General features: G+C 52.8%; 1 protein-coding gene across 7 annotated transcripts in view; it reads right to left on the bottom strand.

The window, feature by feature from the left end:
- LRSAM1 (leucine rich repeat and sterile alpha motif containing 1) overlaps window positions 1-15693 on the bottom strand; it is a 37635-nt gene extending 21942 nt beyond the window's left edge. For 2 of the 7 annotated variants that reach the window (XM_048223188.2, XM_057313767.1), the window contains exons 1-11: window positions 15591-15693; window positions 15029-15276; window positions 12924-13030; window positions 12441-12497; window positions 11845-11889; window positions 10720-10797; window positions 9524-9592; window positions 7751-7835; window positions 6611-6867; window positions 3244-3334; window positions 29-159 (exon numbers count right to left, since the gene is read on the bottom strand). In XM_048223188.2, coding sequence (XP_048079145.1) covers window positions 29-159; window positions 3244-3334; window positions 6611-6867; window positions 7751-7835; window positions 9524-9592; window positions 10720-10797; window positions 11845-11889; window positions 12441-12497; window positions 12924-12995 — 885 coding nt within the window. In that variant the 5' untranslated portion in view covers window positions 12996-13030; window positions 15029-15276; window positions 15591-15693. Of the gene's footprint in view, window positions 1-28; window positions 160-3243; window positions 3335-6610; window positions 6868-7750; window positions 7836-9523; window positions 9593-10719; window positions 10798-11844; window positions 11890-12440; window positions 12498-12923; window positions 13304-15028; window positions 15277-15590 lie in introns of all 7 variants that reach the window. The other 5 variants (XM_026513999.4, XM_057313768.1, XM_044389621.3 and 2 more) reach the window with 4 other exon arrangements.
- Window positions 15694-15732: the final 39 nt, after the last annotated feature.

The raw sequence follows: 15732 nt of genomic DNA, 5'->3' as shown, positions 1-15732 counted from the left end.
CCCGCGTCAGCAGGCAGTCACGCCTTACCTGCCACTCAGCCTCCTCCCTGGAGACTCTGCCTGTGGGCCCATCAGGGCTGTCCCGGGAGGTGTCGGCTCCGTCCTGCTCCAGGACTGGCAGCAAGTACTGAGAGGGAGAGTAATACTCCAGCCCTGACTCTGCAAGAGAGGACACAAACTGACCAGGAGGGAGGGGACACAGCCATCAGCTCCTGCAGCCTCCCCAGCATCCCAGCCCACCTGCCTGGTCCACTGCTCCCCTGCCCTGGACTGAACCAGACTCCCCATCTTGCTCACTAGTCCTGACGCCAGGGCCTGGAACGTGGCAAGCACTCAAGTGTCAGCTGAGTGAATAGATGGGCTGGCTAGCTGCCTCTTTACCATCCACGTGAGAATGAGGTGATGAGAAAGTCCTGGAGATTAGTGGAGAAGCCTGGGTCCATGATCTGTGTGTATGGGACCTTGGGCAAGACGCTCACCTTCTCGGGCCCTGCATAATTTTCTGCTGTATAACTTGACAGGGTTCGTACTCTTTACCCATCTTTGAGTGAGTTGCTTGCCTTATTCTTGCTGACCTACAGATGCTCTTTATATATTGCAGCTAATAACCTCAAGCCTAGAATTCATGACTATCTTCTTCCAGGTGGTAACCTTTTTAACTTAAACGATGGATCCTTTTGAGGTAAAGAACTTTCAGGGTTTAATATGGTCAAAGCTGTCTTTTGAAAATCTAAGCGGTGAAAAAATACTAAAAATCGCCAGTAGGCATATGAAAAAATATTCGAATAACCAAGGACACGACATTACAGTAATAGTAGGCTGCTTGGTTTATCCATCAGAATAAATAAACTTACAACAACTTTAAAGATGACACTTTAAAGACGTTGTTTGTGGGAAGGAGAAAAGGGTCCTCAGAAGCTTCTCTCAGGAATCTCGCGGGCGCAGTGCACAGCGCTTGGCCCCTTTCACCTGCCAGCCCCACTGCCGCCTGCGTTACAGGGATACGCCACGTGCCAGAGCGGGGTGGTTAAAATGCTCGCAACGGTGGAAGACGGAGGACCGGAAATAACCCTCTGTTCACTGTGAGGGGGACGCTACATAAGCTGTGGGGCACCACACATGTGACACACTAGGCACAACCTTAAGACAAGACAGACCCGTCCGCTGTGGGATAGGAAAAGGCCCAAGACCTACTCTCGCGTGAAAAAAGTGGGGCTCAGAATCACAACAGTGCGTTATCTTTTGTGGGTTTTAAAACATGTTTTTAAAAAAGCAAACCCCCAAACTTTACATACACGTGTATACCTACTACACTGTGTAAATAAATTGAAGTATCTCTTAAGCACATTCACTGCTTTATTCCTTGTCTTCTGCATACCTAGAAACCGCATACATACCTGAAAAACCTTTCTAAGGAAGGTAAAGGGTTGGGGCGGGGGGGATGGGTGGAACAGGTGAAGGGGACTCAGAAGCGCACCGAGAGTGACAAGCACCGAGTCATGTACAGAATTAAGTCCTCATGTGGTGCCCCTGAAGCTAACATGACACTATGTTAATTATACTGGAAGGATCTGGCTGGCTCGCGCATTGGCCCGGGCGCACATTAGCGGCACCTGTTGCTCGAGGACTAATTTGGTAGGTGTGTGGCCTGAGTCGCTGTTGTGTGACGTGTAACTTTTTTTGAAGCTGTCACACACACACAGGCGACAGCACGGAGCCTTCACGTACAGCCTGAGGAATGTTTAAGAGCGAACGCACCCTTATAAACAGGACTTTTTGATGGCTGGGTCGCACGCACGGGTGACCAGTTCCCCCACCGAGCGGGATCTGGGCTGTGCCCGGTCCGGGCTACTATGAACGGTGCTGCCGCGAGTATTTCCGTACTCGGCTTTCTGACATAGAGTCACATGCACGTTCCCTGGACACGCACGCAGGTGTAGAGTTGACGGGCCACAGGGCGTCTGAACGATCAGCTTGAGGAGATGTTAACAGTAATTTTTGGAGGCAGTCTCCGACTTCCACCCCCACCCACAGTGAGCGCGAGCGGCTGTTCCACACGTTTGTTCGTTCTTGTACTGACGTTAATTTAGCCATTTTAGGGGGCGTGGTAGGACTGACGTGTCTCTGTGCAATTTTAATGTGTTTTCCTATTGACAAAACTGATGTTGGGCACTCTTTTGGGATACTCTTGGCCATCTGGAGAGTCTCTTGTAAAACTCCTATTCAAGTCTTTTGACAACGACAGTGCGTTTTCCTTATAAATCTTTATCTGCTAGAAACAGGTGCTTTGTTGGACATGCATGTACTGCAAATATCCTTTCCAACTTCATGGCTTGCCCTCTCTTTCCCTAAATGGTGTCTTTCTGACGTTAGTGAAATGTAATTTATCAGCCTTCTATGGTTGGTGTTGCCTGCGTCCTCTTGAAGGAAGAAATTAAGGTTCTTTTTCCCACACGGATATCCAATTGATCTGGAATCGTGTACTGAAAAGACTTTGCTTTCCTTTCTCATTGCTTTGCCATGGCACCTCTGTCACCCACAGCTGACCGCACGTATGAGTCTTGGCCCTGTTGTACAAGTTCCCCAGGTGACAGAAGCCCCCAATTAAGACCAACCGCTGGACAGGAGGTGGCCGGGTACTCTGCCCTGCCCCCCAGGCACCTGGACCAGTGGCAGCCCTGGGTTTTAGCTGCACTACTACTCCTCCAAGTCTGGTCTACCGTGGCCTCGGTCCTGGATGACCCTGATAACCTCCTAGCTGGTCCCTGGCCTCCACGCTTGCTTTCTCCAGGCCCTTCTCCCTGCAGGTGGAGTGAGCCCTCTCCTGTGTGACAGCAGGCCCTGATGGCCTCTCGAGCTCCCCACCCGTTTCCCTCCCTTTGTGTGGGTGCCCAGCCCCCGGCCTCGTCTGCCGCACGCTTCCCACCGCCCTACCCTCTAGGCCCTTCACCATGCCTCTCCTCCCACCAGCAACAGCCTCCTCTCCTTCCTAAGTCCTAAAGGTCCTCAGCTTTCGGCCGAGCCACTTTCTCGGACCTTCCCGGACGCCCCAACCTAACCAGTAATTCCATTTCCTGTGACCATCTGCTTTGCCTGTGTCTCCTGCCAGATCTGGAGAGCTCCGAGCAGGTGGGGACTGTGGCCTCCCTGGTCTCTGCCATCCCCTGAGTCTGGGCTGGCACCGGGGGGCTGCTGGGTCCACGCTTGCTCACTGAGCAAAGGAGGCAGGGTGGCTGGCTTTACCTTTGCAGAGGAACTGCTGAATGGCCTGGGTGCCGGCACTGCACACCTCCTGCGGGGGGTAAATCATGGACGAGGCGTCGAGGCTCAGAGTCTGCAGACACAAGAGGAACCTCGTTATACGTGTTGTCAACACAATCCCTAAGCACCCGGTTTAGTTACGAAGCTGCGTGCTTACTGTCTCCTCGCTTGGCGGGGGCGCTTACCTGCCTGGCTCCTGCTGCGTCCCCAGCACCTAAACTAGTGTGTGGTGTGCAGTCAGCCTGTGATTCATGTTTTTGGATAAACATAAATAAGCGGGTAAAATAGGAAATTGTAGGACAACATATAGAATAAGATTCTATAAAATTTGGAGGAATATATACCAAACTCAAAATGGTTTCCTCTAAAAGGTAGATTCTGGGGTACTTTCAACATGAAATTGGAATTTTTTAGCAATATGATTTTTTTAAGTAAGAAAAAACCCAATGTTCATACGGGCACAAATGCACCTGCTTCCAGGTTTATGAGGCCCAGGAAACGGGGACCCGGTTCACACAAATGCCCACAAAGCTGCCCACAGCCATGCTGTGAGGTCGTCTGTTGTGTTTGTTGAACCAAGCCCTCTTGCTATCCTCTCACTTCTTCCCAGAGGCCTCCTGGGAAGTTACGTAAGCCCGTTTCAGGAGCTCATACCCTCTCTGCCGGCGACAGACAGGCCCGCCTCAGGGGAAGGCCTGAGGGACCAGGTCGGAAGTGGCTGAGGTGGAAAAGCAGCTCAGACGCCCCCCAGCCCTGGTGCGCACAGCCCTTCCACCTGGGAAACGCACACTGCAGTGGGGAGCCTGCCTGGGTGTGGGGGGCCTGAGAGCAGCAAACCCCATCCTGAGAGGCCGCATCTAGAGAAAATTCACCCACATGGGTAATACCGGTCACCAACAGTAGAGCGTGCTGGATGCTGGGGCTGACCACCTTTGTTAGGTGGCCACGAGCCACGCCTGGCCATGTAAGTTTACATTTTAACTAAAATGAAGGTGAATTTAAAGCTCAGTCCCTCGGTGGCACCAGCCACGTTTCAAGTGCACCGTAGCCACAGGGGGCCGGTGGCTACCGCATGGGACACACAGATTGCGGGCGTCCCTGTTATCGGCAGCGGCAGCAGCTGGACAGCGACGCCTGCGGTCATTCGGCCCCGCTGTCAGCCCCGGCCCGTGCTGTCCCAGCTGTGTGCCCTTGAACAGGGCAGCTGACTTCCCTGAGGCTCGGCTCCCTCAGAGTTCAACGGGCACCAGATCGCCCAGCGGCAGGGCCGTTTGATGGGCAACAGGAGACAACACGTGAGAAAGACCTGGGCCTTAACCGAGAATGGCCGCTTACGGTCTCATCCCGAAAAAGGGTTTGTCCAAGGTGCCACCAAGAAGCTCAAAAGCTTTTTTATTTTTTTGAAGAATGGATGTCAAGTACGTCACTCTCAGAGCTCCCACGAGCTGACTTACGAGGGCTTCAGAATATGAGCCGCCGTGCGCCGTGCGCTCGGGTCCGGCGGCCACTAAGCACGTGGGGCTCAGTTTATTTCAGTACAAACCAGGGCGCCTGGGTGGCTCAGTCGGTTAAGCGTCTCACTCTTGATTTCAGCTCAGGTCATGATCTCAGGGTCGTGAGATCGAGCCCTGAGTGGGGCTCTGCGCTCAGCGGGGAGTCTGCTTCTCTCCCTGGCCCTCTGTCCCTCCCCCTGCTCTCACACATGCACACACTCTCTCTCTCTCCCAAACAAATAAATAAATCTTTAAAAAAAAGGTACAAGTAAATATGTACTTCCTTGGTCATACTAGTCACACTTCCAGTGCTCAAGGGCCACTGTGGCTAGTGGCTACCGACTTGAGACAGCATAGTCACTGGGCATTTCCATCACTGCAGAAAGTTCTGTTGGACAACACTGTCTAGCCCGCTGAGGGAGAGGGGCTGAGCATCCTGTCCCTTCTCAGGCAGGCTGCCACAGCGGGAGGGACCAGCCCCTGGGGTCAGCCCCCTTCCTCTGCTATCTACATGCTCACCCACCCACTTCTGACACAGACGCCGAGGCTCAGCAGTCTGGCCTGAGAGGTAATTCACTGATGGCTCATCAGAGGATTCTGGGATTTTGGCCAGACTATGTGTCATTGTGGATAGATAGGGCCCTGTTCCAGAAGGTTGAGTTGCACAGAGGTGAAGCGCACAGACCCTCAATTCAGACCGCCTGCTTTTCCATCCCAGCCCTGCTGTCGCTAGCTGTGTGGACCCTCTGCAAGCTCCTTAAATCGTCCATGGCTCAGCGTCTTCATCTGCAAATGGGCACGGCGGAATCCAGCTGGCAGGATTTTCCCGAGGATGTTCCTGAGGATTCAGGGAACTGACACCTAGCCTCGTAAGCACCAGATAAACGTGGGCTGTCTTGTCATCACGACTGTGAGAGCCCCCACCTTCCCTGAGCAAGCTGCCTTGTGTCAGTGTCGGTTAAGGCCTGAATTGTGTGCGCCCCCAAAACACACATACTACGTCCCAATCCCCTGTACCTCAGATATCACTGTATTTGAATATAAGGTCTTTAAAGAGGTAAACAAGTTTGAAATGACGTCACCAGGCCGGGCCCTAATCCAGTATGACTGGTGTTCTTATAAGAGGAGGAAATTTGGACACAGGCCCATATAGAGGGAAGATGATGTGAGGACACACGGAGAAGACAGCCATCCTGGAGCCAAGGAGAGAGGCTCAGAAGCAACCAACCCTTGATCCTGGACTTCCAGCCTCCAGAGCCGTGAGAGAATAAACCTCTCGTTCAAGCCGCCAGCCTGTGGCACTTTGTTACGTCCACCCAGGGAAACCAATACAGGGATCCAAGAAGGGCCTGTCCCGCTCCTTGCTCGGACGAAACCCGTTTCTGCACCTCCAAGCGAGGCTGCTCTCCTCGTCACGGAGCTCTGGGCTCTGTGCGATCTGGACCCTCCAGACACAGCAACTGCCAGCCACGTCCGATCCCCCACTCCTCCCCTCACACATCCCGCGCTGTCCACCTCCTGCACTCCCCGTACTGTCCCCTGCACCTGAATGCTCCATTACCCGTGTCTACTTCTCCAAAGCGAGTTCCTCTCTCAAGGTTCAGCTCAAACACCACAGCTCTCACAAAGTGTCAACCCCACCAGGATTCAGCGTCGTCTTCACTCCAGAAGTGTGTTTTCCTGCCACCATCATGGCAGCAAAAGTCACATAACGACAACTGCTCGGCATCGGTCTCTCTGCGAGCTCCTAAGGACCGAGCCCAGTGCCCCATGACCACGGCAGGCGTTCAGGAACGTGGGAAGAGGGGGGTGGGTGCGCCAGAGAGAACCCCAGGCGAGAACGGCTCCGCACTTACTTCCAGGGTTCGGACATGCGCCAGCAGCTGTGGTAACCTCTGAATCTCATTCTCGCTGATGTCGAGAGTACGCAAGCTTCGGAGTTCCCCCAAGGTGTCTGGAAGCTCCTTCAGCTTGTTATCTGGAGAGATCCCAGTGGCACAGCTCAACCCCCCAAAGCCCCTCCACGAGCTTCCTGCCTGACGCCGCCAGGACTTGGGGGCACGTGGGTGCCTCGCTCTGGCCCCGGGGCATGTGCAGGTCCTGAGACCTGAGGCTACAAGGAAGAGCACAGGGGCCCAGTTTCAGTGACCTGGGTTCAAGCTCTTACTTCACCACTTACTAGCTGGGTGACTTTGGAAAACGGACTTTACCTCTTTGGGTCAGTTTTCTCATTTGTAAAATGGGGATAATGATACTATTTGGGCTCATAGGAACATCAAGGGGTTCAATGAAACTGTGCATATGAAGCCCTCAGCACAGTGCCCGTCGCACAGTAAGTGATCAGTAAACACGGTATCATTACTATCATTTAGATGTTACCAGTGAGTAAACTGAGGCATTTTGTGCAAAAAGTGCTTAAGGACAACAAGAGGACACGAGGGAGCTGGGGGTACGGGAGGCAAGCACCCTTCATGTGACCCTGGGCTCTGTAACTAGCACACTGGGTGGTCTAGAGCAAGGCACTGCTCCTTCCTTTCTTCACCTGTCAAGTGGGGAGCACACCTCCCTGCCCCTACCCCATGGACTTGGAGGCTCGCTGCATCGCTGACTGCGGAAGCGCTCCTCCCCGAGGGTGAAGCGCTCGCTGTCAGAACCCTTACTGTGGCTGCCGGACGGCTCTCCCCCAGCTAGGCCGCCTCTCCGGCCGCTCCTCGTTATTACAAATACGAGGGCCCGAGTCTGGGAGCCCGGCTGTCAGGACTGTCTGTCCTCCTCTCTGTAAGGGCCTGAAGAGTCACAGGAACTCTCCAGATGCCCTGTCTCTGGTTACCATGGAGACAGACCCCCCCCAACAGGGGGTCAGTCCAGTTTATAGGGACGCTCCAGGACTGGCTGTCCTCATGCTCAGGGGTTCCAGGAAGAGCGCTCTGTGGCTGCTGGCTGAGACAGCCCCGAACTGACTGCAAGTCATGGGGACGGGGCGTTCTGGCCCCTACCTTTCACATTGAGGGTCTGCAGCTGGGTCAGATTCCCAATGGAACGTGGGAGATACGTCAGTTGATTCCTTTCCACGTTCAATACCTAAGAGAGAGGGAAAAATGACCTGAGAACTCAGACGCAGAGAACAGTGTCTACCCCTGCTTCAGGCCAGGCAGCATCTGGGCGCCGCACACACCTTTAACTCCTCCCGACAGCCCTGTGAGGAAGGCGCCCATTGCTGTGATCCCACGTGAGAGATGAGAACACAGGCTCAGAGCGGTGAAGTCACGTGCCGAGAGCAGTGCCAGGCCTTGACCCGGTTCTCACTGAGGTCCATCACTTATGCAGACCACAAAATGCCCCATGATGGCCCCACAGTCAAGCAAGGACGAAGAAGGGCCGAGCAGTTTCAGGGACCTGGGGGAGGCAGCATGCGGCTCTAGAAATCCCAGTGTTGGGGGAAGGAAGCTGAGCTACGTAAAGGCGGTGGAGCTGCCCAGGGCCTCGAGGCCGGCGGCTGGTGGTGCCCAGTCGGGAACGCAGGCTCGCTGGATCCCGCAGGCCGCGCTCCCTCCCGGATGCGTTCCCGCTGTAAGGAGGGGAGCGGGGCCAACAGGGCGGCACGCTAAGTACTCATTAAACATGGATGCGATGGAAAGCTAAGCAGTCATTAAAAAGAATGTGGCAGATGAATATTTGATGAACCAAAAGATGCTTAGGAGTTATTGTCGGGTATCCAGAAGTTACAAAACAATGACTGCAACGATCCTATAAAAATACGCACGTTAAAAAAGAGTCCCCAGAGCTCCTACACCCAGGTGTTCACTGTGGCTTCCTAAGGGCTAATTCCTACTGTTCTGCCACGTGTTCTGTGTGCCCTTGGGCAGGCGACGGCCATCCCTCTGGACCTCAACTCTCCCATCTGTAAAATGCAACGACGTCACCCACATCGTAGGGCTGTTCACCCAAATCATGTCTCCTCCACGCTGGAGGCGGCGTGCGAGATGGGGGTGCTGCCCTCCGAGGACACGGCCCAGTGAAATCAGCACACCCGTCATCAGTAACTACACACTGCCAGTAGCGCTCCCAAGAAAACACGCTGGGGCTGAGACAGGGGCGCAGGAGGTGGACCCGCTTCGACAGCGAGGCTCGGAGGGCTCTCCGGGACCTCTGGGCTCAGACAGGATGAGCCGCTCAGACAGAGGAGATGTCTGCATGGAGAGGCCCTGCCGCGGTGGGGCAGGAGGGCCAGAGGGGGTTTAAGAGCTGACTGCGGGGAGCGAAGGGGACAGGAGAGGAGACTGGAAAGCAGGTGGCCCCATCGTACGGGGTCTGAAGGGGCACAGTGCAGAGAACGGATTTTAATCTAAGTGTGAAGGAAAGCTGCTTCTTCCTCTGTCAAATGGGGCTAAGCCAGCCCCTGCCTGACAGGGAGGCTGCAGGAAATCAACAGATAATATGAGGGAGATGCGTAGTTCCACGTGGCCATGCAGGGGACTAAGACTGATCAGAAGTGGCAGGATGAGTCAGAGTGCTGAATTCATCATTTCCTGCCTCCTTCCTCATGGAAGCTCATGATGAAATCCCAAAACACATGCCAAAAATACGGTATTGAGACTCCCACAGCTCAGACTGCCACGGCCAGGGCATCACCGAGCTTCCTGACAGGAAACGGGCAGGCGGATACGGCACCAAGGGCGGCCCCGGCCAGAGCCCAGCCAGAATTCTCCAGGCTCGGGCAGTTTCTCACTTGCAATCAGAGGCAGGTGTTCTGTGTCCTGCAGCCATACCTGGAGGGCGGTCAGCTGCCCTATGTCGTCAGGAAGAGCTGACAGCTGATTGTCGTGAAGATCCAGCACCTGCAGGAGGAAGACAAGCTTCGGGGTCACAGTCGCCAACTGAGAGAGCCCGCAGATCTCAGGCTTTCGGGAGGCGAGAAGACGCCGGGGCCTCTTCCCTCCTCTGGTCTTGAAACAATACCAGCCCCTCCTCTCCAACCACGTGATCATTCCATCTCAGCTCCTTTTTGAGAATATACCATTTCTTTCTTCTCTTATCAAATATTTATTTTTAGCCGTTGAGTGAAAACAGTTTGCTATGAAATGGTATGGATAAGTATTCATGTTAAAAAGGAAAACTCTCATAGTACAAATACATATTTACGTAGGACAAGACTACCAAATATGCAATAATATACGGACGGTGGATCTCCGGAGTGTGAGACGACAGGCATTTTTCCTCCTTTGCTTAACTGTGTTCATTTTTTTTAACAATACAAATGAGCAATACAGATGAGCAAAAAAGGCATAAATGACGTATATATGTTTCATTTATGTATATATAAAATAGAAATATCCATAAGTATAAAATGTATATTTAAAAAATAAGATGTTATTTGTTTCACTATAAAAATAACAAGTGTCAGACCAGAACAATAAAGAGAAGTAAAAACCACCCCAACTCCTACAGACCAGAGTTCACCACGAAAACCACTCTGATGCCCAGTGCTGCCATCCGTTCCCTCTTACTGTGTGTACCCACTGTCACAGCTCACGTTCATGAGCCAGAATAACCCCGAGGTCACGGGCCATGTGTACCGTGAATATGTCCCAGTCCCTGTCCTGGGGAGGCTGACAGTCAGGAGGAAGTCAGCCCAGATCACGGGGCTTTCACTCACTGACCGCATGATGCCTGGCGTTGCTCCGGGGCCTTCTTGTTTGGGCCCATCAGACTCACGCTCTCTGTGAGTTCACCTGCCCTGGGTTTAGGCTTCGCCTCTCTACCTGGTGGGAAAGCAACCTGTGGCTGCTTCTCTTTGTAAGCCCACCCCATGCACGGCACTCAGGTGCCCCCCACACTGTGCTAATCCAGCCCCAGCCTGACCGTTCGGTTAGGCCCGCCTGGCATGAACTTCAACAAAGGGAGCTTGGCTGTCACGTGGTACACCGGGCAGTGTCCCTGACCCCTGGCAGAAGGGCCCCAGTACCTTGATGGTTACGAGACTCAGGAGGCTGCAGGATTTAGGGAGCAGGGAAGTGAGGTGGTTCGTGTGCACAATCAGCACCTGCGTGGGACAGATTTGCGGTGCGTTAGCCGCACACGCGGCCGCGAGCAGGGAGCCGGCTTGGTGCAGGACACGCTGCGGACCCCGGCTGCCCGGTGCTCTCCGCTCCCCCAGACACCGCAGTGGGGGACGCGGCTCGGGATCGCAGAGCCTCCCAATGTGGAGTCAGATGACCTGAAAGCCTGTCATTTCAAGGATGAAAGGGGTCTTCCAGGCCTAATGCTGCCTTCCATCCCGAGAAGGGTCCCCGCGCAGCTGTCCTCACCTTAACCTCCCTCACGTCAGCATCTTCACGGGGCAAACAGAGAATAAGAAAGTACCTGGCTCCGAGGGCTGCCGTACGATTCACAAACCAACAGACAAAAAGCACTAAGCCCAGGGCTGCCCTGGGGTCCAGTGCTCAATCCGGGTCATCTGTTGCCATTTTTTTGGCATCGACCCCCGCATAGAAACTTCTAGTGGCAAGGAGCTCACCAGGCTGTTGGTATGGAACACTTTTTACCTCCCTCCATTAGATAACTCAGTTAGAATGCTCTTAGCTGTCTACGTCAAAGCTGTGATGCCTTTCTGAAAAATCATTCATTCCATTCTTAGTCTCGGCTGGGTGACCAGAATGAAATAAGCACAGCTTTCGTTACTATGAACAATGAGGTCACCCAGTGCTTACTGCGGCAGGCATCATACCCGGTGCATTCCTGTCTCCATCTACCTCCCTCCCTACCTGTCACTCTTCTAATTCTCATGATACCTCTGTGAGAGAACTAGAACTAGAACTAGGAATGTCTTCATTTCATAGATGAAGAAACGGATGTCAGAGTTGGCGGAAGTTGCCCAACTCACGAGGGGCAAAGCCAGGATGTGACCCAGGACCATCTGACACCAAACCCAACTCTTCTAACTGTGCAAACACTTGCTTCAAGCTGAGAGGGTGAGAATCAAGGAGAAGGGAGACGTCTACGCCAAGAAGACAGTGCCTGAAAGTCCCACCTGATTTCAAACAAGTAAATGTGCAATAAACGAGTCTATGAAAACGAAGATCCCCCTCACCTTCTTCTGTAGAACTTTGCATGTTGCAAAAGCCCCAAATGGAATCTAAGATAAGAGAAAGAAGAGTCAGTGCCTCCCTCCTGCCTTTTGTTTTCTGAGTGGCACACATGTGAGGGAGCCATGGGGCAGGAGGTGATCAAATCCTCATGGGTAGGGCAGCGCTAAGCAGAGAGGGTGGTGGGGGAGGCTGGTGAGGAATGCTGCTGGGATGTGGTCAGCCCTCCCCAGCCCTCCCCTGCAATCAGCTGGTAGGAGACTGCCCTGCCCGGCCCCGGCGCACACACCATCCCCATCATGAGCTCTATCGGGGCAAAAGAAAGATCTCTGGTGCTAGGCAGAGGATGGAGAAACCTAGATTCTTCCAGTTCCCTAGAAATCTGCGGGTACATTTTCTGGACTCCTTGATTCTCACAGGCTATGTTGAGGCCACCGATCATCTCAATTCTTTTGAATAAGAACAAAATCCAAGACAACTTCACCTGACTAATGCTTCTGGTGTTTTAAAAGCCCCAGTCCACATCTGTCTTTCTCAGGGACATGTGATCCAAGAAAAAAGGACAGATCAAATTCACAGCCAGAACACCACCCCAGTTTACCTCCGAGAGCTCACATTTAGAGATGTCAAGAATGTCATCAGCCCCAGCTTCTTTGGCCTGAGGATAAAAAGAATCATAATAAAAAATGTGTTCAAACAAAACACCCTTGCGGAGCAGACAAACCAGCCAAAGAAATACAGGACCAAGCAGCTGTAAGAGACCACAGACACCGTCTGGTTCAACTAATCCATTTTGCAGGTGCACCAATGATCCCTGCTTCAGTGCGGCTTGGGGTCCAGCACGCAAGAGCAAACGAACAAGTAATGACAACTGCCATCAGTTCCCTCGGGAGGGAAGTGGAAGGCACTCCCAAGTACCAGACAGGAGGCCTCACTGGTCTGCTTTGAGTCACAGATCGCCTCTGGGGGTCAGGGAGGCAGATGGGAAAAAGGGAGCATGCGGCATGTTTGGGGGCAGTGTGGAGCCCCATTCCATGAGAGCAGAGGTGGAGACGGGACTCAGAGGAAACCCACTTTCCCTCACCAGACACATCTGATACTCCAGGCGTTTCCGAGCCTCTTCACTGGGTTTCCGCTTCCGGAAGAAGAGCGGCATTCTTTCTTTCTCCCCCCGGAGTAATCTTCAGGACTCTAGGGCATTGGACAGAAATCAGGGCCTGGGGAATTTGTCACACCCGGGACAGGCAGCACACTGACACAGAACACATAGCTCATCTGCTGGACTGTGTGACCCTTGATGGCAGCGTCTGCGTCCATCTCAGCCACCCATCTGTGCCACGAGCCCAGCACGGCAGGTCTTTCTAAGGATGCTGTTTGAGAATGAGTCACAGACGGGCCTGATGAATCGCTTCTAGTTCCTGAAACACTGTCAGAGCGGCATCGGCAAGCCAAACACGGCATCAGCTACATCATAAGCAAAGAGATCTCTTAGTTGAACAAAAATTCCAAGGCCGTCCTCAGACACCTTACCACTCTCACAGCTACTGTGCCATCTGATTGTCATCACAGCTCAGTTTAAAGTGATGAAATGGACAGATGAGCTCCGTGATCTGGTTTTACGTCCTGGATTGTAGCAAAACCAGTGTGGAGCTCTGCTCCTTTGAGTCCTGATACTGTGGGGTTTGCCCAACTCCTTCATGCTCGAATACCTTAGCCCACACTAATTACAGTGTCCTGAACTCAGACGCCAGGTGCTTACTGCCTACCCAGATCTGCAAATATCAGCGCTTGATAAGGGATATCAGTGGGCCCAGGAAGCAATCATCCAGGGAAGCTATGGTTAACAGCACAGGCTTTGAGATGAAATGTAACTGGGTTTATGGAGGTTCCTCAAAAAATTAAAAATAGAAATACCCTACGATCCAGCAATTGCACTACTAGGTATTTACCCCAAAGACACAAAGGTAGTGATCAGAAGGAGCGCCCGCACCCCAATGTTTATAGCAGCATTATCAATAATAGCCAAACTGTGGGAAAAGCCCAAATGTCCATCCAGTGATGAATGGATAAAGAAAATGTTGTGTATATATACACAATGGAATATTACTCAGCCATCAAGAAGAATGAAATCTTGCCATTTGCAATGATACAGCTGGAGCTAGAGTGTATAATGTTAAATGAAATAAGTAAGTTAGAGGAAGACTAATACTATATGATTTCACTTATGTGGAAATTAAGAAACAAAACGGATGAACGTACGGGAAGGCAAAAAAAAAAAAAAGCGGTAGGCAAACCATAAGAGACTCTTAACGATAAAGAACAAACTGAGGGTTGATGGAGGGAGGTGGGTGGGGGATGGGTTAAATGGGTGATGGGTATTAAGGACAGCCCTTGTTATGATGAGCACTGGGTGTTATACGTAATGAATCATTAAATTCTATTCCCAAAACCAGTATTAAATTATATGTTAACTAACTAGAATTTAAATAAAAATTGAAAGAAAAAAAATGTAACTAACTGGGTTTGAATCCCAGATCTGCCATCCACCAACCATGTCACCTTTTTTCAATCTCTCTGAGCCTCAGTTTCCTCTCTGTATAATAATCTTACCAATACCTGGTTCTGGGAGGATCCAGTGATTTCATATATGTAAAATTCATAGCACATTACCCGGCACATAATCACTGCTCAATCAATGTCAGCCACATAGCACTATACATCTGACAAATACTTATTCAGAGCTCACTACAGCTAGGGAGAAGATGCAGTTTGAAGAAGATACGCACCCAGCCCTCAAGGGGAGGGGTAGAGATCACAGGTCTCCGCCCATAGGGGCGTGGGCAGTCCGGGGAGCCTGCCAACCTGCAGAGCTGGCTCAGGCCCCTCTTGTCACCCCACCTGCCAGCAGGGATGGGGAATAGTCTAAAACCAGCCCTCCCCCATCCCTCCCTGATGACAAGTCTTACCCTTCTGCTCCCCAAGGACTAACCCTCTCTCATCCCCTCCCCAAAATCCAGCCCTCCCACCACCTCCCCCATAGTGACCATCTCTTCTCCAGCCCTCCCATAACATCAGCTCTTCCCAACCTGCTCTCCGATGTCCACCCCTCATCCATTCCTTCCCCCGACGTCCAGCCCAATGGGAAGAACCACACCCATTCTCCCCAGGCTGGAGTGGGGAGAGCCCCACCTGGCTTTGTGGGTGCACCGATGCTCCTTCCCACGGGTGGACCCGAAGGCAGGCAGATCACTCGTAGGGCTTGGTCATGGACACCGGGTCGCAGACCACCGGGCACGAGCCCGGGCGGAGCCGGAGTCTGGTGTCCTCCAAACGCAGGAGCTGGGGACCGAAACTCAGAATCTCAGAAAGTCATGCAGACCAGGATGACGAAGTCTGAGACTCTGAGAACCATAGAATCTTGGAATTAAGAGTTGGACCTTAAAAAAAAAAAAAAAAAAAAGAGTTGGACCAAATTCAGACCCGAATGAATTTGTTTCGATAACCAAAATGCATACATCACAAGGGAGCTGAAAGGGGGCCGGTGGTCGCCACTGTCCTAGGGTCTCGGAACCGGGGTGCGGACCCCTTAGGGGAGGGGCGGGGATTTGCCATTGGGCCACCGGGACCAAAGGGTGACCCTCACGATAAGGGAGACTACAGAACAGAGTGACCCTGGAGCAGCCCTCTCTTGTCTGCCCCCCCGGGCGAACCTCCCCGAATCCCCCCTTCCGAGCCCCTAGTTACAACTCACCGCGGAGCTGGGTTCTCCAGCGGTCAGCCTCAGGCACCTGCCCACAAGCAACATGGCGGAAAGGGCGTCGCTGGGAGGGTGGGCGGAGCCGACGGTTCTCGCGACAGTCGCGCTTTCCTGCCTATATCCGGCGCAGTCAGAG

Source organism: Ursus arctos, unplaced genomic scaffold (genome assembly GCF_023065955.2).
Source record: "Ursus arctos isolate Adak ecotype North America unplaced genomic scaffold, UrsArc2.0 scaffold_18, whole genome shotgun sequence".
Taxonomy (NCBI): Eukaryota; Metazoa; Chordata; class Mammalia; order Carnivora; family Ursidae; genus Ursus; species Ursus arctos.
Note: the sequence above shows the minus strand (reverse complement) of the source record. Positions and strands in the feature narration are given on the sequence as shown.